This window comes from Ziziphus jujuba, chromosome 11, assembly GCF_031755915.1.
Source record: "Ziziphus jujuba cultivar Dongzao chromosome 11, ASM3175591v1".
NCBI lineage: Eukaryota > Viridiplantae > Streptophyta > Magnoliopsida > Rosales > Rhamnaceae > Ziziphus > Ziziphus jujuba.
Genome location: NC_083389.1, coordinates 11506826 through 11531499, shown reverse-complemented (window position 1 = coordinate 11531499; position 24674 = coordinate 11506826). Strand labels below are relative to the sequence as shown.

At 32.7% G+C, this 24674-nt stretch overlaps 2 protein-coding genes across 4 annotated transcripts; both read left to right on the top strand.

Moving 5' to 3' along the window:
* Nucleotides 1-113: 113 nt before the first annotated feature.
* On the top strand, nucleotides 114-9305 carry LOC107432388 (uncharacterized). The gene is made up of 24 exons (XM_016043514.4): nucleotides 114-291; nucleotides 464-564; nucleotides 714-930; nucleotides 1277-1358; nucleotides 1752-2040; nucleotides 2291-2393; nucleotides 2491-2627; nucleotides 3274-3447; nucleotides 3649-3851; nucleotides 3951-4094; nucleotides 4199-4287; nucleotides 4870-5017; nucleotides 5172-5224; nucleotides 5379-5434; nucleotides 6018-6181; nucleotides 6593-6783; nucleotides 7170-7227; nucleotides 7311-7383; nucleotides 7695-7796; nucleotides 7895-7991; nucleotides 8070-8198; nucleotides 8293-8534; nucleotides 8644-8784; nucleotides 8984-9305. Exons 1-24 carry the CDS (start codon nucleotides 129-131, stop codon nucleotides 9164-9166), a joined length of 3339 nt encoding a protein of 1112 aa, XP_015899000.3. The 5' UTR covers nucleotides 114-128; the 3' UTR covers nucleotides 9167-9305.
* Nucleotides 9306-13851: 4546 nt separating this feature from the next.
* LOC107432393 (uncharacterized) lies at nucleotides 13852-23171 on the top strand. Of its 3 annotated transcripts, none has more exons than XM_048465033.2 (7): nucleotides 13852-14237; nucleotides 19350-19462; nucleotides 19571-19767; nucleotides 19939-20046; nucleotides 20142-22036; nucleotides 22211-22283; nucleotides 22576-23171. In XM_048465033.2, the coding sequence occupies exons 1-7, from the start codon at nucleotides 14041-14043 to the stop codon at nucleotides 22729-22731; spliced, it is 2739 nt and encodes a 912-aa protein (XP_048320990.2). In that variant the 5' UTR covers nucleotides 13852-14040; the 3' UTR covers nucleotides 22732-23171. The 3 variants fall into 3 exon arrangements, with proteins under 3 accessions (XP_048320990.2, XP_015899006.3, XP_048320991.2); XM_016043520.4 differs by lacking the exon at nucleotides 13852-14237 and adding an exon at nucleotides 18210-18504; XM_048465034.2 differs by lacking the exon at nucleotides 13852-14237 and adding an exon at nucleotides 18592-18610.
* Nucleotides 23172-24674: the final 1503 nt, after the last annotated feature.

The following is a 24674-nucleotide window of genomic DNA, read 5'->3' as shown; positions in this document are numbered from 1 at the left end:
ATCCAAAACCCAGTTTTAAAGCCAGGAAAAGAAGAAACAGAACATTTTTGGGTAAGCGAAGCTCTGCAAATACAAAGGCACTGAGCGGAAAATTTCAAGCTACAAAAGCCCTTGAAATTTGGTTCCCAATGGAAGAAGGTGAAGGATTGGTCTGGAAATCGGAGGTGGCAGAGTCAATGATGTCAGTGACGCTTGGGAGAGTGATGAGCGCTCTGCTAGGTGCTCGTCCCAGGAAGCTCAACGATGCCATTACTCGACTCTCCTCCGACCCTCGCACAAGACCTTCACTGGGTTCGTTTTCCATTTCAGGCTCATAGAAGAGTTTTTATTTTTATTTTTATTTTTTATTTTTATTTTTTATTTTTTATAATTTTATTCAAAGAGTTTAAAAATAGTTTGAGAAAGTTTTTATTTTTTTTGGTTTTTTTAATTCATTGGTTTTGTGTGTAAATGGCATCTGCAGGGTCATTGGAAGAGTCCCTTTGGTTTTTGCACAAGTATGTTAAGGATGCAGCTGAAAAGGATGAGTCTTTGGATGATGTTGTAGTTCCCATGCTTGAAAATGTATGATATTCTCCATTTTTGGTTTTTCATGTTCACTACCTTTTAACACTGATATGGTACATGCTTTACGGCTTGTTTTGATTTTTAAGTTTGATTACATTTATATGATATGCTACTCTTTTGCTAATTCAAACCTAAATAAAAAACAGTCATTGAGAGGCAAGGATGTAAAACATTCACATGGAGGCCAATCTATGCTACTTCTTAACTGGCTATTCCAAGATGAATTTCTTTTCCAAGCAATTGCCACGAATCTCGCTAAGATTATCGCTACGAAAGATGATCGGTTTATAGCCCTTGGCTGGTGTACCCTTGTGCGTGGTCTTTTGGAATTTGAGAGTGCCACGAATCAGTACCCGTTGAATGGTAATAAAGCATTTCCTCAAATTCGTTACCAAAATTAAAAAAGAAAAAAGGGAAAAGAAAAGAAAAAGCATTTCCTCTATATTTTTAGTGGAATCCTTGGTTGTTTCAATAGAGAGTATGATATTTTATTTATTTATTTATTTTTATTATTTTTTGTTAGTTCAGAGTTCCAATCAGGACCTTAAAGGATGCAATATGGCGTTATAGTATAGTTGATGTAATTTTTGGAATATTGAAGTTAAGAAAGGATTTTTATTGTCATGGTTAATAACGGCTATACTTGTATTGTCAACTTTGGTGTTGTTAGTGTTGGGTTTTTTTCCTCTCTCACTCTTTCTAATGACAGGAATAAGACAGAGGTACTTTGACATGCTGAAGGTATTTTGCTCGTGTATTGCACATCTCTTCCGTATTATAAGCAAAGGAAGGTATACGCCTTTTCATATTGGGTTTTTTAAGGTACTGCAAACATTGGAATGGTACTTGGAAAAGTACCTATACTCTACTGAATGTCTCCTGCTCCAGTTATCTTTGCATATGAGGGTTATTTACTTTTCTAGTTTTAATGAATGTAAAGTGATTTTGTAATAAGCTTTCAAGATGCTTGGTTTGCTTTTGTTACTTGTGGTTTGGCTTGATAGTGCCAAGCTAAGAATCATTATTAAAACCCTAATGCTTAAGGTTTTTATATTTTATTTACTTTCTACATATTTTTTTCTCACTTCTGCAAATTAAAAACCTGTAATACTAAGATCCCATCTTGTTCTTGCTTATTTATTTTACTATTTTTTATTCTCATTTTCATCTCCTTTCACTGGTAGCACTTTGCAGGATGGATTTGAGCTGCCATCGCGCCTTGCTGTATCTGCTGCTGATTGTTTCATAGTTCTCACCGAGTCATTAACCAAAAAGTCTGTGGTTCCAAGTAACAGGCAAAAGTTATTGGGTTCAAGTGCGTCAAATCAACGGAATACAGCCCCAGCCATTATTGGTAGTGATAAGAAAGCTAATGCCATTCATAAACCTTCAGAAGTCACGAATGCAGAAATGGAAAATTTAATTTGGGATCATTTAGAGGAACTCATTCTTTTGATGCAGAAGCTCCTAGCTGTAAGTTTTTATTTTAGGTCTTCATCTTCTTCTTCTTGATGAGTTTGAATAGTTTATGTTTGGAAAATAAAAATAAAAAATTATAATATTTGACATTCCAAATTTTGTGTATATGAAACTGTTTTCCAAAATAATTAAATAATTATGTTCACATTATGGATATTGTGAATTACAGAATCTATGACATTTTCCTACAAGGAAATTCTTTTAATTTTTTAACGTGTTATTCTGCCTGCAACATTAATTGCAGTGGAGCAGAAAAAGTAGACCCTTGCATGCCCAAGGATTGGAGAGAGTGCTAAAGTGGTTACAAGAAATAAAAGGACAGTATGGGCAGCTTCAAGTTGAGGCAGGTCCTCTAGCCAATACATGCTTTTAGTAATATAATATATCTTATGATATCTAATTGTTTATGCGTCTTGATTTGCTTGTTTGCTACATGAAAGACAGGCTCGAGGATTATCAAGAGTGGAATGTTGTTATTGTCTTCTTGTTGGAAGCATTACAGCGTGCTTGTGCGCTTGGAAGATCATAAAGGTTCTCTTCATTACAAAGAACTAATGGAACAGTACTTATCAGGCCTCCAGGTTAGATATGGCAATTTCTGAAGTTGATATTGTCATTCTTCCTATGGTGATGATGTCCGTGTATCTTCTCATTTTATTTCGAAGAACAAGTAATAATTGTTAAGGCTAAATAACTGGCAACGTCTAACAGGATTATGTAAAAACCATGAAGTTTATCCAGTTAACTGACCATGATGGAGCGCTCCACCCCTCTTCAGAGGAAAACACAAAAGGAAAACGAAAAAAGGAACAAAACTTCCCTCATCTACTCCATCCCATTTGGCCCCTCTCCTTCCACTATCCAGTCACTTTATACCCTAAAACTAGCCCTAACTGCTCCAAGCGTTAGCTATTGATGTAAATTGGTTATAAGCCGTTTCTTTAAAAATTCACTGTTTGCAATACACAAAGTGGTAAAAAGGAAAAACTCACTTTATGGACATTGCTTGTCCTGTGCTTACAAAGCAGAACCTACATAACAGAAACCTCACTTAATGCTGTGAATATAGCAGGAATTCTCATAAAATCATCCTAAATCAGTTTTTTTTTATTTTTTTTTTTATTTTTTTACCCGTTTGTGTTTTAGTAGTTTGTTTATGCTACTTTATATTCCTTATATTACATTTGATAGAGTTGTGAAGTTGCTGATATGGGGGAAAAAATGCAGTTTTATTCCAACAATCATACAAGTGAGCATTCTGAGAGTAAGGATGGTGGTATTGCGACCAGAAAATTTTTCCTCAACTGTCTATCTCTTCTGTTGGGGAGGCTTGACAACAAGAAATTTGAAAGCATGATGTCAGAATATGGGATGCAGATAACAAGTGTTCTTTTAATGCAGGTACTTTTGCTTAAGGTCATTAAGAAACTAATTGCATATGATTGAATTGGAACGTGAATATTCTAGGTTGAATGAATGTAGCGATCTGTTGTGTTGATATTGTGTACATAATGCACAGATGAGATGAATTGCCACAAGAGCATTTAATTTGTTGCAGCCATGCTCACCTATTTTCACTTTTTTTTTTCTATTTTTTTGAAGCTTCACTGTGTTGATGAAGATGTTGTATCTGGCGTTGTCTGCATATTGAAAGCGGTAATTTTCAAGCCACATTATTCATCTGGAAGAAGTCTCCAGGACTCTAGACAGGTTGATGCTGTTCTTCCATTACTTCTTAACTTTCTAGATGAGCGAGATGGTACAGCTAGAGCTGTGGTTGTGCTCATAGCAGAATACTGCTCAATGTAACTTCCTTTTCTTTTCAACTTTTATTATCAGTAGCATCAATGGATTAAAATGGGTTTTGTTAGGTATTCACAACAATTTGTATAAACGGTTTCCAGGAGTATGGACACACGGTGTCTTAAAGAAGTTCTAGAGCGCCTAACTTCAGGAATTGTTCAACAGAGAAAGAATGCGATGGATGTTATATCAGAATTAATTCGCACATCTTACGATTCAACGACTATACTTTCTCAGTTGTCATGGTAGGACAATAGTGTGGCTGCTCTTATTTATTATAATATTTTGATTCTTGATATTTTCAACATCTGTACTGTTTTGTTGCCTTCTTTTCTTATGATCTCTGAAGGCAGGATATAGCACACCACTTGCTTGAGCGCCTTGAAGATGAAGAGAGTGCAATACGTGAACAAGCATCCAATTTGCTTCCAATAGTTGGTCAGATTTATGGTTTAAAATTTTCTGTGCCAAGTCTTGTTTGGCATCCTTCCAATATTTTTATTTGCTTTAAATTCTAGTATTTGCATACCTGTAACAGTTTACACAATAAAATGTATTAAATATAATACTTAAGTATAGAGAATGTGAAAGCATATAATCATGTTACAAGATAAATCAAAAGAAGCGAAGGTGAACCATATGCTTTATCAACTTTATTTGATTCATTCACATCTTGTCCCTGATATTCTTATCTTCAGTTGTTTGCATTGTCGTTGGTAATGAGTGTGCATTAAACTCTTTGAAAGTGTCTTTTTATTTTGGTTCTTTACTTTTTGTTTTTTATCACAGCTGTGTCATTGTCTTTGTGTATATTTTGCTCAAGCATAATGTGTATTGATATGATGGAAATGTTCTGCATTTACTATTAGCAATGGAAAACTCTTCTTGCAAATGATAGTTCATAGTTGTCTTCAATGTAGAAAAATGATCATACCGGAAGCTCATTAAATTGCTACTGTAATTATGGAAGATTGTTATGAAGTACTCTGGAATGATTTAATTATGTCATTCATCGTGCAGATCCATCATGGGTGCTGCCAACATTAGTTGGTCTTGTTGGATCATCAAATGAAAGGGTGCAATCATCCTCGAGTGGTGCCCTTGTTGGTGTCCTCAAATATCATAATCAAAATGCAGAAGTAATATGTATGATGCTTGAATGTCTTAGGTACTTGTCTTTTTGCCTTTTCGATTTGTCCTTCCTATCGTCAAAGTTTGATAGAATTTTTCGCTTTTCCCCCTCTCTTGGAAGTGTGTCATTATATCAAGCTGCACTTTAAATTATACAATATCCAGTAACTGATTTTTCTCCCTCCTTGCAGAAATATCAGCCAAAGCCCAGATCTTCAAAAAACTGCAGGAGAAATAGGGGAAGGTGTCTCTCTCACTGTTTTGTAATATTATAACAATTAATTGATTGGGCAGAGCATCAAATATTTATTCTCAAATTTTAAGTTTTCTGATTATGAGTTTCATTGTTTTCATTCACAATTTCAAGTTCTAACTCTTCCTTTATTACTCTATTTCAGGCTCAAAATTGGTGATAGATCAAGTGTTCAAGCTTATCCCAGAGTGGTCTAAAAGTGTAATTGGTTTTACCATTATATAGTAACTATGTTATGCTTGTTATTTGTCCTTGTTAATGATGGACTTAACTGCTATGCTGGCTTTCCCTAGTCATGCTTTCTCTGCATTGCATGTTACATCATATTTACATGTATTCATGTGATGTTTTTTGGGCCTTGATTTCCTCCTCTCTTTTTTTCCCCCTCAATTGAACTTTTAGCAATAAAAAAAAATTGGATACATGTGGCTTTTTGTTCTCTTTCTAATATGATGTTAGACCTGATGAGTAGCTTGCGTAAAAGTGGGCTTTGTTTTACGTTTTTGTGTTTTACGAAAGTGATGATATCTTGGGCAATGTTTGTACCATCACTACATTCGTACACTTCATATCTGTATTACATGGTTATGTAGCCTTCATGGTCCTTTTCTAAATTATCTAATTTTAGAATATCTTGAAAACTCCTTTATCCAAATTAGAATCCCTGTTTTCATGACCCTGCATGACAATATTATGATTAATATTCCATTTGAACTCATTTTACTCATCTGGTGTTTAATGCTTATATGAAGAAATTCTGCGTGCTGATATTTTGGTATCGCAGGTTCAAAACTGGAAATTCCTGATTGGACCATTGATTGACAAAATGTTTGCTGAGCCATCAAATGCCATTATTGTTAAGTTTTTGAGTTGTATAAGCAATCACTTAGCGGAAGCTGTTGATGTAGTGCTCTGTCGAATTTTGCTGCATTTGAAAGGACAAAAGGAGTAAGTGCATCAAACTATTAAATATTAGTACCTAAGTATTAGTTTAAATTATTATTAAATGTATTAGTTTAGATTTCACTATTGAATTTATTTATCTTTTCATTCAACTCTAATTGCAAACTAAGAATCATGAACACCCATTAAAAAGGAGCTTTATCTATGTTTAGCACCTATGTCTCTTGGATATTTGCTAGACATATGACCAGTTTAAGCAGAACATATATAAAATTGTAGTGGCTTGTTGGCTTTTGTTGCGATTAGTGTTATTATATTGGCTCCCAAATTATTTTCGAAAGGCTTAATTGAAATGAGCTGTGGACTAGTAAAGTTTGGTTGTATATATATAATATCATTCTGTTTTATAATCAACATCTGATTATACTCTTTCCTTTTGATCCATTTGTTCATCAGTATTGATGAAAGCAGCTTTTCCAGATGGAAGAGTGGATCCTGCACAAAGGATGACTCGGCAGAAATTCAGCAATTGCTGTTTGAGCACCTGTGCCCATTACTCATAATTAGGATGCTTCCATTAAGTATTTTTGATGACCTCGATTCATCTGTTATTTACAATCAACTTTTCAAACAAGGCATCATCCATGGTAAGCTTTGCGGTTTCGATAAGATCTCTCTCTCTCTTGTATATATGCCTGCGTGCACACATACACACTGCACTACAGATACGCAAGCAATCTCTGGTTGAGTACCTTTTTTCACTACTCATAATTGGAATGCTTCCATCAAGTATTTTTACATCAGTACATCTATATTATATGGTCAATTTTCAATGAAGTCATTATTCATGGCAAGCTTTGTGCCTAAGGTGAACCCCATTCCTGACCACAGGATGATGAAAATTCTTGTACTTAGTAGTATAATATTGAAGTAAATATTATTTTATTAATAGTTGTTTGGTTTCCATGACGTATATAAGTTCTTAATTGGTATGTCTTTGTGACAGTTCACTCTTTTTCTTATTTCATTTCAGATTGTGGAGATATCAACATCTTCAGCCATGACTGTCTTATTGCTCTCCTTTTAAAAAGGTTGTTCCATGAAAGAAGCATAAAAAACCTTCATAGTTTAATGGGACTTCTGACGTTCTTACTATTATCATTTTTTATTTCAGAGCATTTTATAATTTTGAATTTGAAGATGTGCAAAAACTAGCTGCTGAGCTTTGTGGGCGCATTCATCCCCAAGTACGTAAAATTGACTAAGCCTTATTTTTATTCGTCACTATTGCATTTCTGTGCCACATTCTGGAAAGGCTGAAAGTGTTGTCGTGTTTATGGAATTTTACCTCCCAAATGAGGTCTTTAAAAAACTTCGATTTTACATGCTGAAGCATATTATGCATGCTGTTCAAAAATCTTTTAAGGGCTTCTCCTCAAATTATAAATAAACAAAATCAACCAGTTAGATATGTTTGCTTTTCGAAAGTAGCTATAATTTATATTGTCCATGTAATCATATCAAACAGTTTAACCTGTTCCTGTCATTCATTTTATAGGTGCTTATTCCTATTGTTTGCTCCAAGCTAGAAGATGCTGCAGCTTCTCAAGATATACTGAAGATTAAAACGTGTTTGTTTACAGTTTGCACTTCCCTCATGGTAATTAGTTTTTTTTTTTCAGGCTGATATCTTGTTAACATGTTATCATTTTCCTGTGCTTCTGTGTTAATTTAAAGCACAAGGTGTATGATTTACAGATCAGAGGCAGGGTTTCACTTTCTCATCCTGCAATGCTCAGAATCAGGAAAACAGTGGAGAAAGTTATGTTATGGCCTTCTCAGGATGGTGATGAAGGTATATAATAGTTTGATATCACTTACTACCTACCAATCATATTGTCAATTTGATTAACGTATGTTCCTTTCTGCACAGTTTCGCGAGCTCAACATGGGTGCATTGATTGTCTTGCACTGATGATATGTGCCGAACTTCAAGCTCCAGAATCATTTAAAGACTCCAACCCAGAGAAGATTGACATTGTTGGGAAGAAAGTTGATTGTGGTTGGTATCTTATCCTCATTTTATTCATGATTTTTTTTTTTTTTCCCATCAAGTTGCATGTGTGACCCTCTATTTTTTTGGGGCCAAAATATAGGGGATGCTGTCTTGGGAAATTCTGTACTCACTTACGTGATCAATCAACTTACTCATGATTATAATGAGCCTGTTTCAACCTCCCAATTGGGTGGTTGCATGAGCACGTTAAGTGTACCAGTTCCTCTATCATTTCGTCTATGCATGGCTAATGTTCTCATCAGTGTTTGCCAAAAGATTTCAGACTCAGGGAAGAAGCATTTTGCTCGAAGAACCCTTCCTGTTCTCATCTCTTCAGTTGAGGTATTTTGGTTGTTTGAGTTCATAGCCTTGCTGCTTTGAGGTCTCTAAGATTGTGACTTCTAAAATTACCTCTTTTGCTGCTTGGTTCTTATTATAAAAAACAATGCAGAGAATAGTTCAATCAGAGATTAGAGCTGCATGCATACAGGTTCTCTTTTCAGCTGTGTATAATCTGAAGTCTGCAGTTCTTCCCTACTCATCCAAGCTTCTAAAACTCTCACTGAAAGCTCTTAAAAAAGGATCAGAAACGGTACTCAAACCTAATTACCATCTCAAAATTTTAGTTTAGCATCGACTATGAGATAACTTTGATTGAGGAAATGCTAGGCTTTCAAAATTTCGGCAGTCTACTTCATATGCATTTGCATTATCTTTGGGTTTATCATTTGCATCATTCGTAATTCCTGATTTTATAAGATTTAGTTTGTCTTATACTGTTTCATCATCAGGAAAAGTTGGCTGGTGCTAAGCTAATGGCGTCTCTTATGGCTAGTGACGACGAGATTTTAGAGAGTATAGCAGGGGGTCTTGTAGAAGCAAGATCAGTGCTGTCAAGTATTTCTTTGACAGAATCTTCACCAGAGTTACGCCAAATGTGCCAAAAACTGTTAGCATGTGTAACTCATCCCTGACTTGTGCTTATTTTTGGTTGAGTTAATTATCTTACATCATGTGCAGTTTGCCTTAGACATAGTAACCATATTGACAGCATGTACATACCAACTGCTATTAAAGAAGTATCAATACTAGAATTCTACTCTCTTTTCAACATTTGTAGCCTCTTATTTTCTCCTTGTTAGATAGGAATAAACCTAATGCAAAAATGACCAACTTTGAAATTCTGGTTCGATTCTGCGGTGGTTGCAATAGTTTAGCAAAATGGTTCAACAAGATTGTATATGCTTTTGAAAAGATTTTACATTGTGAAGTTGCAATCTTGACATGAAATAATTTAGTATTCAAGATTTTTATCTGCTGGGCACTATTTAATAACTATAAAAAAAATAAAAAAATTGTAATTTCGTTTTCTGGATCCTGGGTCTTTGTTTTCTCTAAGAATCATGTCGCTTTCTAAGTTATTATTTATTGGGTTGTTATTATTATTATTATTATTATCTCAAAGTCTTCTTTTAAAGTAGCATGTTATTGGGATAATGTCGTATGTAATATATCATTTAGTGTTGTTGAGGTGTCACCCACAGTTTGGTTGAAAGACCATAATGTGGTCATCTCTCAACTGTCACTTCTCTGCATACATTGTATTCGGTTTTATCGGTTTTGGCTTTTTAAAAATTCATTTTTTATATGGAGGAAATCAATAGCACCATCATAAAATGTGGAATTTAAAAAATCATTTAAAAAAAAAAAAAGGAACAACTTTTACTTTTTGGTAATTAAAAAAAAAAAAAACAACTTTTACCACTGCAGCCCCTTGCAGCCCCTTGTTTCGGTATACATATATATATATATATATTTTTTTTTTTGCAATAAAGATTTTTTATTTGGCATTTTAATCTTTTCATGAGTAAACTACTCACGTGGATCTAACTATTACACCAACTACTTGGTAGTAGAAGGCTGCTACTGTGTTCCGCGCCGATTGGTTGTTCATTTGTTTAGTTGATTTTTTTTTTTTTTTTTTTTTTTTTGGAAAGAACGGCTGTTTAGTTGGTTGACTACAGTAGTCTAACTTATTATTATTATTATTATTGCTCTCATTTTTTTCATTTTATTCTCTCATTTTTTATTTATTAGAATATTCTCAAATTAAATATACATACAAATAAACCAGCAGGCGAGCGAAAGCTTTCAATTATTGTCCTCGTACAACAATATTTTTGTGAGGATTTATGTTCAATAATTCAATAGAGAAGAAAGGAAATTTAAAAAAAAAAAAGAAAAACAAGAAGAAGAAGAAGATGATGAAGATGAAGAAAAGGAAATATTCCTCGAAATTATTAGGAAGGCCACCGAATTGACTTCTCCACATGGGAATAAGGTAGGTGCTGTATTTAGAGTTTTGGCCAAATCTTAAAAAGAAAAAAATTCATTTAAATGTTTTTAATTTTATCTAATTACAATTAAATTTATATTTTTGAAAAATCATATTTCGAATTCATCAATCAATTTTTTCAGTTATTTTTCAAAGTTAAAAAACATAAATATAATTATAACAAAATTAATACATTCTAAACAAAATTTATCTATTTTCAAATTCAATTTTACATTTCATTCTTTGAAACTAAAAAATGCAAATAGAAGAGGTATTAACAAATTTTTATCAAAATATATATCAAAATGATATGTTAATGTTATATGTGAATTAATATAACTTAAATTATGCATAAGTAAATTTTTGAAAAAATAAATTTAAGTAAATATAAACTAATAAAATAATAAAACTTTACCACTTGATGTACATATTAGTATAATTCTTGATATTTTTAGTATTGTTCAAACTAAAATCAATATTACTTCAAAAAAAAAAAAAAATCAACATTAGGTTGTAAAAGTTGAATCTTTAACTTCAAGGACAACTGATCCCATATATATAAATTTGCGATTTTCCCATAACAATTGGGGGTCCACTTGAACATAATTATTGAGTCTGGGTTTGATTTTGTCCTACCGAAAATTTTGGTAGGATTTGATTCCAAGTTACTTTTGCTAACATGATGTTTTTTTCTTCCTCGAAGCCTTTTTTATTGGACAGTTTTCCTCCACATGTAGTTTGTAGGACTAGTTCACAAATTAATACAGCAACCCATGTGAAATTTAATGTACTATAATAGTATATAATGTCCTTAAAATCATTGTTATTTTTATATTATGATGTCCTTATTAAGTACATTTGGTTCAACCTAAAAGTCTCAGACAAACTATTTATACAAAATAAAGGAAAATTTTTATTTAAACCCTTTCTATTTTATCTTATTTACAATTAAATCAGTTTTTTTTTTAAAAAAAATTAAAAATCATAAATATAATTTTGATAAAATTAAAATAATCTAAATGAAATTTACCCATAAAACAAATCCTCCATGCAGTCCAAAAGTACCTAACACCATGTGGCATAATTTTGGTGAGGGGTCACATTTCGTATTTTCATACTATGAGTTCTATTCCATCAAAGTGTTTCCTTCTTGCCTACGCATCCCAGCAGGAAAATTATAATATTCCAAACTTATACTAGCTCTTGAGCAGATAAAACCTTCGATGACGAAATAATTAAATGTTTTTGACCTTCATGATGTATATATATATATATTTATATTTTTATATAATTTTATTATAATAAACATATATTTTTTCATCATAATGTAAGCTTCCAATATCAAATAATATATTGTCAAATAAAAATGTTTTATCTTACACTAAATATCCATTGCAGCATGTATATATATATATATATATATGTATGGTTGATTTTGGTGCAATCGTTTTGTAAGTTTTAAGCCTCGCAAATTTTAACTTTGGTTCAGAAATTTTCCTAGCAGAAAACCTTCACCGAAACAAACATGTATGAATTTTCTTTCTAGGTGTAAATCCTAGGCAAAATACGATTTATTTGCCGTGGAGATTGGGGACAGCTACAATCAAAGAGATAAAAAAAAAGGGGGAAAAAAATGTCAAACGAAATTCGTCAACGAAGAAATGAGGGAATGTTGACTTTTACTTCAAATAATAATAATAATAATAATAATAATAATAATAGTAATAATAATATTAATTTCATGTTTAGGTCAAAGCAACCAAACGGTTATACGCAATGTGCACGATCTGTTCAACAGGAAATACATAATAATTATTTTCTTCTCGAATTTATGTATTTGACATTTGATAATTGATAATTGTTCTAATAATTATTTTCTACTTCAACTCATGTATTAATTTTTCATTTGACCCCAAAAAAAGGGGGGGGAAATGCAAGGGATTGCTTTTAAATATGTTCTAGTAGAGAGGGTAAGAGTGATAAGGGACCATAAATTTTTGGTGCCATTTGAAGGTCATGCTAGTTTTCCTATTTTTTTTTTTTTAGTCCGAAAAGGTCATACAAGTTGGAAGTTGGAACTCTAATTCCCTGTGGTAAGAGGTACCAACAGTCCAATTTATGAGCTTGATTCGAATTTACCAGCCAAAAAAAAAAAGGAAGACAAATATATATATATATATATATATAGATATGAATATATTGTTAGAGACTAAATAAAGCACGAGCATGGGATGGTTTGGCATCTAGGCTGGTTCATTTATTTTCTGTGTAGTTGCTTTCCATTAAAACTCAACACTAAGAAATACAATTTTTTGTTTTCACTAAAATTCAACCCTAAGAAATATAATTTTTTTTTGTTTCCTATTATATTGTGAACTACACATTATTAGTACATTATTGAATCTTAGATATATTTCTCTGTTTCATAAGAGTTAACTATATTTGTTCATACAAATTGAAGAACCCAAATTCCTTGAAGTATTAGTTTGTGTATTATTTTATTGGATTCATTTTGTTATTGAGCAAATTTTATTGGGTTCATTTATGTTGATCTTTTTGCATCATTTACCAATAAATTTGTTTATTTTGTATATTAGCCCATCTTACTTTCACTTTGGGACGAACACCGACTTCCCCTAAAGCCGAAATAATTAAGAAATAGAAAACGATGTATTTTGATTGATAGGTTCAATTTGACTTCCATAAACATGAATTTTTATATTGTTTTAAACTCAATTCATATTTCAATAGATTGGAATATGGGAGCTATCACATCAAAAATATAAAAAAAATACAATTTTTATCATTTTTTTTTTTCTTATCCATACGTACGTACATGTTTATCACAAAATTACTTTTACCGGTCCAATAATAAGACAGAATTGATTGATTTACTCTTATGGGTCTTGTAAGATTTTCCATTTGACCCATTTCAATCTCAACCCAAAGCCACCGGCCTATAAACCATTCCAATGGGCTACTGATATAAACGAACATAATAATTATATACTTTATCTCAGAAAAAAAAAAAAATTATATTCTTTTTTTTATAATAATTATATATTTGTATTGAAGTGACGTGGCTATTTCCAATTGAATGACGTTTCAATTCCATTTTTTTTTTTTCGTCAAAAGGATATTTCATTGTCAAGTAAAAAATATGAAAAATGATTTATTGTAATTATTATTATTATTATTATTTTTGAAAAGAGCGCCATCTGTAAAAAGGAAACAAAAGAGAAAGCGTGAAAAGTCTGTACGCTTGCCCTCTATATATATTCCCATTCCATCGTCTTCTAAATCTAAACAGTTTAGTTTCTTTGAAAAAGCTCAGGTGCTTACTCACTTTTCTCTCTCTTTTTTTTTTTTTTTTTTTTTTAGTTCTCTCTCCCCAACCGACCGTCCAAATAGACTTTATCAGATTTTGATTTTGAGTGGTGGGGTTCAGTTGTCTTCGTGTATTTTTTTCCTCTTCCATCTTCATCTTCTTCTTCTTGTTGGTCCTGGTTCGAAATGCTGCAGCTGTTCTTTGCGATCGCCTTCTCGGCCGTGCCCCTCACGCTCTACGTTCCACCAATTCGAAGCCTCAACCTCTTCGTCGAGTCCGTGGAGAATATTATCCGGCAGACCACTATTTATACCCTAAGAGCTTACCCTCGCATTCGTCTTGGCTGCTCTCGCATCTTCAACGCTCTTTTCCATCTCACCAGGTAGAAATTCCCATCCCACCCTTCTCTCTGTCTCTGTCTCTGTCTCTGTCTCTCTCTCTATATATATATCTTCGATCGACCACCAATTATTGTTAATTTTCATGTTGATTTTGTGTGACTAATCTGTTAATTTGGGTTTTTTTTTTTTTTTTTTTTTTTTTTTTTTTTTTTTTGTTAATCTTCTAAACGATTCCCCTTTTTGGTATACATCGATTGTATCGACAATAATAAGAAAAACAAATTACCCTTGATTAATTCAATTCCGTTGTCTTTTCTACCTTCCTCTTTTTTTTTTTTTTTTTTCTGTGCTTGGTTAATTTGTCGGTGGATATTGTTAATTACGAATTTTGATTTCCATGAACTGTATTAGTATTAAAAATTTACAATCGACATCATCTTTTTGTTTTTGTTTTTTTTTTTTTGGTTATTTTCCTGATTTGTTTGATGAATTATTACGGCTATCTTTCTGCTTTTTTGATTTATAATTAGGGAAGGAAAAAATAGTAAAATTGGTGGGTTTCTCTTTAGAATTGTAGATAATTTCCTAATTTGGGAATATATGATGGGTAATTAACAAAATCATACAAGTTTGATATAAATTTTAACACATAAGTTCGCACGCTTTTGTAAGATAAAAAAAGTTGCACGCTTTTATCAAAAAGCATCATCGACCATTTCCGTATATTTAGGGAAAATAATAATTTTTTTCCGACTCATAAATAAAAAAATATAAAAAAATATACCTGTTTAGGTTTTTTCCAACAGATCCAACAGATTTACGGATTAATCGAACCGAACCTAAACTAGAACAAGTAGTCGTTGTCGTTTCCAGAAGTGAAAATATTTAAAAAAATAAAATGATATTCATTTAAATACTTTTCTGAAAAAAACTTGTTTTATTTTCTTTTTATTTTTGTCTAACATATCTAATATTTTAAGAAAAACCAATTATATCGAAGCAAAAAAGAGAAAACAAAAACCAAATAAAAAAATAATGAAAACCTAAAACCATGGTACAGTTGTCAAAAATATATACGAATAGTATCTTTGATTTAGTAATACTTTTCTAAAGTAGATAATTTTATGTTAGAAGATATTTTTATTTTCGACGTGCTTTTGTTTCGTTGCTCAACCTTGGACGTATTTTTATAGAAAGATGTGTTCGTTGTCTTTCTTGTATTAAAATATTATATTTATTTGTGATTTTTTCTTTTAAACCTTTTTAATGGTCAAGAAGAACGTGACACCTAGGATTATGCCCCTTGTTTATGTGTTCTTCTGCAATAGGCCAAAAGTTAGACAGGTGGGTTTGGTCAGATTTGTTAAATTTGAGTTGGGTTAGAACAATATCAGATATTGCAACTTCTAGTGCTACTACAACGCAAGCACTTTATATTTTAGATATTTTTTAATACAATTTTCGTGATATTAAATTCTAGTTTCAGGTGTGAACAGATACAAGATTCCCATAAGTATGTTAGCAAAAATTCTAATAAAATATTTATTTGGATGACCAATTCATTATCTTTAATCTTATCCCCAAAAAGGAAAATCAATGGGCTTGAAAATTATGGAAGGGTGGGACAGGCAAATTTGAGGTGACAATTTGTGTATAAGAAATTAAGAATAATGACTAATGTAGACTTGTCTTTCACATTAACTGAAATTGTTGGAGGTCCTATTTGTGTTTGATTTGGTGGAGCAAACTTGTCCAAAAATGGCCTTTCTTTTTTACTTTGGGGAAATTGGAATTGAACATGTCATTTTACTAAATTTGGAAGGTAATGTATACACTGTTTTAAATTTTGTTTATAGGTTAGTTGATATTCCATTCATCCACATTTAGAACATTGTGGGTTCAAAAAATTGGAGAAAATTGTCACGCATGATAAAAAGAAAATTAAAATAGTTCAGTTCGGTACAGCCATGCATTCAGGATGTCAAATATTTGGTTATTTTTGTGTGATCAAAATGCAAGTAAAGAAAGTTTTGGGGCAGACATGCAGTACTAAGCTTTAAAACCCCCCACACGATTATTTTGTACTGAGAGATCATTTTGATGGTGGGCAAAGGTGGAGGAATCTCATTGGACCCAATAGTTGAATCTCAAAACCCCACACCAATCAACATCCTTGTTGAATGATGAGGTAGGAGTGGATGTGTGTACTTGTACGTAATAAAATGGGTGGGGCTAGGAGGGTGAAGCCGTGGGCCGATTACAAACATTTCTTTATTAGGCCTGTTAGCCAATAGGCTCTTTTACGTGCTGAAGTTGTCCTCCTTAGTCTGTCATAGTCAACGTATTTGATATTTAGAAGGACATTTTATATACGTGATACTGCTAAGGTCTTATGTCTCATTTAGGCTCACATGGTTTTAATTAAATTTTTTTTTTTTTTTTTGATATACTCACAGGGTGTTGCTAATAACTTTTTCTTATGTGGGATGAAACACGATATAAGATCTTAATGAACCAACCCCACTTGGAATTGTAATGCTATACTATAATTTTGTTTGTCACTTTTTTTCTGAGTTGATTTTTGATCATGTTTTTATCAATGATTCTAAAGAATAAAATCTCTTATCATGTTCCACAGTGAAAGCCCCATGCTTTATCCACCAGTATTCTAAAGTAGTATCATTTGAATTTGATTGGGAGTCTCCAGCTTCTCGAGGAATTATTGGAAATCCTCTGCAATCTCTAAATACATTGAGATTTGGAACCGGGGCTTCACTTCCATTATCTGTAAAGAATCCACCAAAAAAACCAAAAAAAAAAAAAAAAAAAAAATATCCTACGAAAATACAGATGACTTCTTTTTTTCCTTGTCTTTTGTATTTATGTGAGAAAGAAGTGTATGTCTTCGTGTAGATCCTTCTTGTAAAATTGGTCGTTGCCGCCTTTTAGGCAATTAATATTCCCAATTTTACATTTTTACTCTGTTAAAAAGGAAAAAAAAAAAAAAAGAAGAAAGAAAATAAGATTTTAGTAATTTATATTGGAGCAAAAGGAAGAAAATCTTCACTACTTCTAATAAAATTTGATACTCTTCAAAAAGAATTGAACCATAAGTTAACCTTTATTTGCTATGGCACTCATTGAAAAGCAAACTAAAGTTGATTTTCGATCTTTCCCATAGTTTTAACAAAAAATAACAAAAAACAAAATAAAGTATTTGATTACCATTTTTATCAATTAAATGATTTCCCTTGCAAAGTAAAATAGTACGTTTTTTAGGACAAACAAATGTTATGTATAAAAGGAGTTAAGATAATTTAGGGGCAAAATTATTATTATTATTATTTTTTTCTCAAAACAGTAAGACCTCGATTTTGCAGGAATTTATCATCTCCAAGTTCAAAAAAATAATAACAACAATTGATTGTAATTTTTGGGAGTATAGGTACATTGAAAAAATAGAGGGAAACTGCTACTAAATGGCTGTTTTTGGATCTACAAAGAATCGTCGATTTTTACTGTCAAAACATCCTCAAAAGAATTATCCAAGAAGGTTGAGGGATTAATTTTTCCATTGAAGGTTATTGCATTTTAATTCTTTATTTTGCTTTATCAAAAGATTAAAAGGAAAAAAAAAAAAAAACAACAACTTTTTATAAGCTTCTTTTTTTTTTTTTTCTTTGGGGGTAGAAACTTTTTATAAGTTTATTTATGTCGGAAATTTTATGGAGAAAATGGTCCGCATGAAAACCGTAGTATTAGTAACGATTTTTCATAGTATTAACGATAATTTTTTAGAAAATCGTCATCAATATTATAAAAAATTATAGTATTAGTAACGATTTTTCATAGTATTAACGATAATTTTTTAGAAAATCGTCATCAATATTATAAAAAATTATCATTAATATTGTGATCTGTATAAGTACCGTCTACACCATAAATTAACTGTTTTGTATCATTTGTAGAATCTCCCAGAACGCTCGGACAAAACTTATTAGTTTTGCACAAGAAAGAGAGAATATTTATCTCGTGGTAGTTTATGATGCATATATTTTTTTTCCCCATTTTTTTATCATAACGCTTCACCTAAGACGGCGTCGTTTGAAAGCCTCCGTGTTCGGTTTTCGGGGCGTTGATCGGCAAAGAGAAACGGAGAAACGAAGAAACGAAGGAAAGCAGGGCCAAAAGCAGTGAAAGAAATAAAAATCAGCGCAGAGGTTGCAGATCTCTATTGCCGAAGAGCTCTTCATGCTTCGCCTCTTCAACGATTTCAAAGCCAGCGGCTTCTTTTGCATTCCAAAAAGGGTCTCTCTCTCTCTCTCTATATATATATATATGTATATATATATATCTTTCTAGCGAAAACTGAATACGTGTTGGTCGAAATTTTGGAACTTGGGTCTAATGTAAGGTAAACAGCCAAAGTTGATAACGGACTGAAAAAAAAAAAAAAAGATTTTGGAATGGAATTTATTTGTTTATTTATTTATTTTTTGTTTTGTTTTTTTTTTTTTTTGGGTTCTTGTGGAGAATTGTACAAGTAGTTTTCTGAGCAGATGGAATAGCTTAAGTTGATATTTTTCTTCCCACGAAAAAAAAAAAAAAAAATCGAACTTTTTTATTTTTATTGTTTATTTATTTATTTTGCAGATAGAAAAATGTTCAATTTGCACGGGTTAGGAGAAATGTTCCCTTCTCAATGTTTAAATTAACGCAAATGTTTATTTTGCTAGCTTTGAGTTTTAACATTTTTGTATAGCTTTTCTTGCTGTTTATTTTGAATTAATTTACTTCCCCCTCTGTCCCTTTTTTGTGAAACCCTAATCTGCATTTGCTTCATAGTTGGGATATTTTTTTCTGACATTTGAAATTTGTTAAAAAATGCATAATACAGCTGAAAGTAGGGAATTGAAAGCCCTTCAGTGGAATAGAATATCACCTACTATAGTGGCAATGGAAGCAACACTGAAAAATTCATTCTGTCCATATAGTTTTATATATTTATTTATATTTTGCAAGTAATATTGTTCTCATTTTTTGTGGCCTAAATTATACACGCATTTATATATAAGTATACTGGGCCTTTTTATTTATTTTTTCCTTTTTGGGGGAAAAAAAAAAATTTTAAGCTATTATGCTTGGTTTTGTAGCTTTCGGGAAACAGTTTCTATGGATAATATGCCTGATTCTGAATCTGTTGCTTGGCTTTGGGTCATTGAAGCCATCGCAAGCTTCAAAGAAGTCGGCCCATCACTTTTATATGGTAAAGTGCTATATTAAACTCGGGTGTCTTCACTCATATCTCCTTGATTATTATTGTTTTAATGAATTTATGGCATGTTCTTTTTTTTTTTTTTCTCCTGGCTTTCAGATCTGGTGAAAACAGCTCCAAAACTACCTGACAACTTAGGTAAGAATACGAGGGAAAGGATTGCTTTAAGATGCTTGGAGGCTTTGTTTGTTCCTTGTAATGGGAATACAAGTGATGTTCCTTCTGTCCAAGGTTCAAAAGTTAGGTTTGAGTTGTCAGAAAGCTGTGAAGATGTTCTCCAACGTATATTGCAAGAGGTAGGATCCTCTATGTAGACTTTGATTTGTATTTTATTGGCATGTGCATTTGAAAGAGGTAGCTTTTGAAGCGATTTATATTCTTGTTATACCACCAATAGTATACCCTTTAGGCTTCTGAAATGCTGGATGTTTATATTGATGATAGACTGCATATATATACCTTTACAGACATCAGTTTCTGATCTGAGAACGGCTGGACAAGAGCTGTCAAAATGGGATATTTACCCCTTTATAATGCACAAAAGAGCTTGTATGCGTGAATACACTTTGGGACAGGTAAGGAGGTTGGGGGTTCTTCACATATCTTTCTCAGCTCCTTAAATATTTAATTTACTGTTTGCAATTTGGTTTGTGGCTTCCCATTAAAACAGCTTAAAGATGCAATTCTTGATGGTACCCATTCATATGCTGATTTCTTGGGTGAAAAAAGTGGATTGGCATTAAAAAAAGGGGCTGATAGAACCAGTCTGAAGGATAATCATTCAATTTCACTTAGTTTTAAGCCTAATCAGAGCTGCTCGGATGTGCAAACCGTAAGACTAAGAGGGAACTCTGATCCTCCGATCCTTGAGAACAAGAATAAAGAATTGGAAGAAAACCTGCATGATGGAGACAGGAATAAAGAATTGGAAAATAACCTGCATGATGGAGACATATTAGTCTCTAAGAGGGGGAGAGTTAACTTTTCTAATGGAGATTTGGCTTCCTGTGACGATCATTATAATATAGATGATTCTAATGATCAATGTATAAATTCTAAGAAGGTGAAGCTGCATGTATCTCCTACTTTTGAGTTGATTACGAAGAACCCAGTTCCACTACATGAAACAGAACACGCAGAAGATTCGACGGTAAGAGAGGTTCTGGTCAGTGAGAGAGAAGGATGTGATCTGGCTGAAAATCAGGTTGGGACAGTGGAGGAAGGCATGGTCGTAGAGGATGGTTGTAATGAGTATATTCTCTTAAAGAGGGGTGAACAGAGTGATGGCAATGATGCATTTCTCAAGAGTCAGTCGGAGATTCATTGTAACGATGCTGTGATGCCTAAAGACAGTGGCGATGATGAAACCCAACATAACTTATCTGTTGATGAAGCCAAAGGCGACGGTGAGCATCCTGCAGATCCAAGAAATGCTCCCCCTATTGATGGATCCTTAAATAAGAGTTCTTCTAAAGAATCCAAATTCGACAGTGAGCATGATTCTCAACTTCGAGCACTGAATCCTGCATCCCAAAATGGGTATCGGCAGAATGTTATTGCTGGTGAAGCAGAAGAGAACATGGATTGTTGTCAAGAAGCAGGGAGGTCAAGTAATAGTGATGGATATCAAAGTGAGGGGATTGATGTAATCACAAAAAAACATGAATTTTTGAGCTCTCAATGCACAATTAGGCATAGTTCCTCTACAGTGGATGAATGGACAGGGCTAAATCTTTGTATGAAGTGTAATGAGGGTGGTCAATTGTTAGCTTGTAAATCCAGTAGTTGCCCATTGTTGCTTCATGAGAACTGCTTAGGCTCTGCAGCAAGATTTGATGACAAGGGTGATTTTTATTGCCCCTTTTGTGCATACTCCCGTGCTATTACAGAATATCTAGAAAGTAAGAAAAAGACCTCCTTGGCAAAGAAAGAACTAGATGCATTTATTCGTGCAGGATCAAAGAAACAGACAACAGAGTTTATTGGAAAATTAAGTAAAAAAGAGAATAGTTGTACAAAAGTAAATGGAGAGGTGGATTTTCTTAACAAAACCCATGAGAATAAGCACTCGGGGCAAAGAGAAGAGAATCAAGAAAATCAAGATGAACGACATGCAAGCAAAGTCTATGATGTTCAGTTTCAGAAATTTATAGTTGATAAGCAGCAAGCAGATCCTTCTGCGTCATGTAATAATGTCAGTCAAGAGTGTGAAGAAAACAGGACATCTTTAACATGTGGGATGACTCATGGACCAACTGGTGAGGAAAAAGGGGAAGAAGAGGTTGTTAAAGAGTGCACAACTGCAAGGGGTCATGAAGAACAACCCAACCAAGTAGTGGAAAACAGTGGTAACGTAGTCTGTGAAAACTCAGATATGATTGTTGAGAATCAAGAACCAGCTAATGAAAGAATTCAGCAGGAAGTTCTGAAGGAGCACATAACTGATACACCAGAAAAGCCTGTCCCTGTATGTGTAATTGATAACAATGAAGATGAAATTTCTGAAGATGATGAGTCTGTCATTTCCAACTACCGTATAAGAGTCCTAAGGACAGGAAAACAGTAGTAAGTTTTCATATTCAAGTGTTGGTATTTCCATTATGGTTATGATCTTCCTTCAAGTCTTGTGGCTGTTTAATACTTCATATTAATCTGCCTTCAAGTGTTTGATACTGTATTCTTATTGTTTAGAAAGCAATGAGTAGAGCATCTATTATTGTTTTTTTGTCTGATTTGCAGTACATACCCCATAGCTCCTCAGTCTAGGCGAAAGAAAGCTCCATGGACAACCACAGAGGAAGAGCTGCTAATGGTACTCTTTTCTTATGTGCATTTCTTAGGTCATGTTAAAAGGAGTTTCATAATTTTTTTTTTATTTTTATGATAACCTGATTGGAGTCAATATTTGCATGTGTTGTATTTGATTATTCTGTTGTATAACTGGGTATAGGGTTAAGAGTGCAAAATATCTTGTCATCTAATATGTTAGGCTTTCAATTTGAGACTCTTGTTTCACTGTGGAGAAATAGTATTTACATTCTTTAGTGTGTTTATTCTTCTGTTCTGATGTTAGACATGCTATAACACCAATAATATTGGTGCAGGAGGGAGTAAAGAAATTTTCAAGTGCCAGTAAAAGAGCTATTCCATGGACGGAAATCTTGGAATTTGGTAGTTCTGTGTTTCTGAAAGGCCGTACCGCAATGGACCTTAAGGATAAATGGAGGAACATGTCCAAAGGATTTCGAACACCAAAATGAAGTGGTTAGTTCACGTGTACAAAGATATAGAAGCAATTCTTGCAGCAACTTCATAGTGCTGGAGCAAATGTGGTCTGCATGGAAAAAGCCAAAAAATGTTTTTGACAGCCTTAATTCTTGCAGTAACGTCGTTTTTAGGTAGTTCTGTTGGCTGTGTTTTTTTTTTTTGTGTTTTTCTGTCTGGATTAACAGGCAAGGATAGTGTTCATCATCTTCGTAAATGGGCCTACTATTTTCGGCTTTGTAAGAACTCTTGACCGCTTCAGCTCTTGGCACTTTCCTTCCAAATTGTAGTCTACTTTCTTTGTTTGTCAATATGTTATCGATTTCTAACCAAAAGAAAATGGTTATCAAAGGAAGTAGTATTGTATAGTTCAGTAGTATTGTATAGTTCGAGCAAACATTAAAAATGTAAAATTTTTTATTTTTTTGGACGATTAGCAGCTTTCTTCACTCTTTTTTGGTTTTTGGATTCGTTATATTAATATTGTTATTGTTGTTATTATTAGATGTGTATACGCTTCCTTTGCCTTTTGATTTTCCATATTTGGTACGCCATTTATAAACCTGAAAAATTGAGAAGGCAAGTTTCGTTTAGTGTTTTTTGTTTTTTGGATAAATTAGTTTCCCTTAATTAAATGGATATAGATTCAATCGGTTTACCCCAAATGGAAATGCAAAATCCGTAACATTCGCGAACCAAAACAATTAATGTTTCGTGCCAGTATACAATATTTTTCCTTCTTTTTTATTTTTTTATTTTTTTTCGCAATAGAAAAAAAGAAAAGAAATTCAAATTCCTCATAATCATAATGATAACTTTCTGTTTCCTTTGTTCCTTTTTTTTTTTTTTTTTTTTGGGAATATAACTCACTGTTTCCTGCATACCATAAATCTCCAAATTGAGTTATTATATCCGTTATGGATTATGATGAGCATGCATGAACATGATACAAATTTCATAAGAGATAGAGAGAGAGAGAGAGAGAGCATGGGAAAAAGATGAAGGAGGGTCTCGGGAATCAGGTTGAGAATGGCAGGAAAACATGTGAAAAAATGCTCGTGAAAACGAAAAATGTAGGAGAGGTGGATCTTTCTACAATATCTTTATTCTTGAGAGGAAGTCTGTATTTCTTTATGTGAAAATTCAGCACAAGCACAAGCTACAAGCTACTCTTATAGAGAATCCAAGAAAACAATGACCGATTTTTCATTCAAAGCCATCCACTTTCCTATCCTCTAAGTCAAAACCTAGCTTGTTTGTTGCCAATAATATTCCCACTTTACCACCATGTAATTAAATGCATCCTCACTTTCTTTCTCACTTCCTTTCCTCTGAATTTCTCCTCCTTTTTTTATTTCTTTTTGTCCTGATCCTAACCTGCCATAATTTGAGTTGCTAGTTTTTAACCACTCTCTCTCAACTATATATGCTATTTATTTACTCAACGGTGTCACTGTCACTGTAACATTGTGTCAGAGAGATAGAGAATGTGTCCGCTTTTAACATGAATTCATTTCTATCCCACCACCATATATATGTTTTAAAATTAGTGAAATACCCTTTTGTTCTAAAACCTAAATTTAAAAAAAAAAAAAATTTGAGTTAAATTGTTTTTGTACTTCTGAAAGCAAAGATCATTATTCAAAATGAATAATTTTGTGTTAAAAAAAAAAACTGTTTACTGATTATTAAGATTTGGATTTATTACAAAGCATAAATCTAGAGAAACTAATGGCACTGGCAACCATTCTCAAAAGAACAATGTTTTGGCCTGTGGTGAAATTTGAGATATGTTGTCTTCCGTATCATCTTCAATCCCATATTTTTTTTTTAAATTTTTTATTTATTTATTATTATTATTTTTTAAACTTATAAAGGTTTTTAATTTAAAATAGTTTCCTTGAATTGAAAAGCTTAAAAAGTTTCAATTTCTAGAGTA

Excerpts from the sequence above, each read along its gene's own strand:
- LOC107432388 (XM_016043514.4), top strand. The coding sequence starts at position 129 with ATGGAAGAAGGTGAAGGATTGGTCTGGAAATCGGAGGTGGCAGAGTCA. Across the intron at positions 2,394-2,490 it reads GCAGCTTCAAGTTGAGGCAG|GCTCGAGGATTATCAAGAGT; the intron begins GTCCTCTAGCCA and ends CATGAAAGACAG. Across the intron at positions 7,384-7,694 it reads GTGGGCGCATTCATCCCCAA|GTGCTTATTCCTATTGTTTG; the intron begins GTACGTAAAATT and ends TTCATTTTATAG.
- LOC107432393 (XM_048465033.2), top strand. The coding sequence starts at position 14,041 with ATGCTGCAGCTGTTCTTTGCGATCGCCTTCTCGGCCGTGCCCCTCACG. Across the intron at positions 14,238-19,349 it reads GCTCTTTTCCATCTCACCAG|CTTTCGGGAAACAGTTTCTA; the intron begins GTAGAAATTCCC and ends TTGGTTTTGTAG. Across the intron at positions 22,284-22,575 it reads CAGAGGAAGAGCTGCTAATG|GAGGGAGTAAAGAAATTTTC; the intron begins GTACTCTTTTCT and ends ATATTGGTGCAG.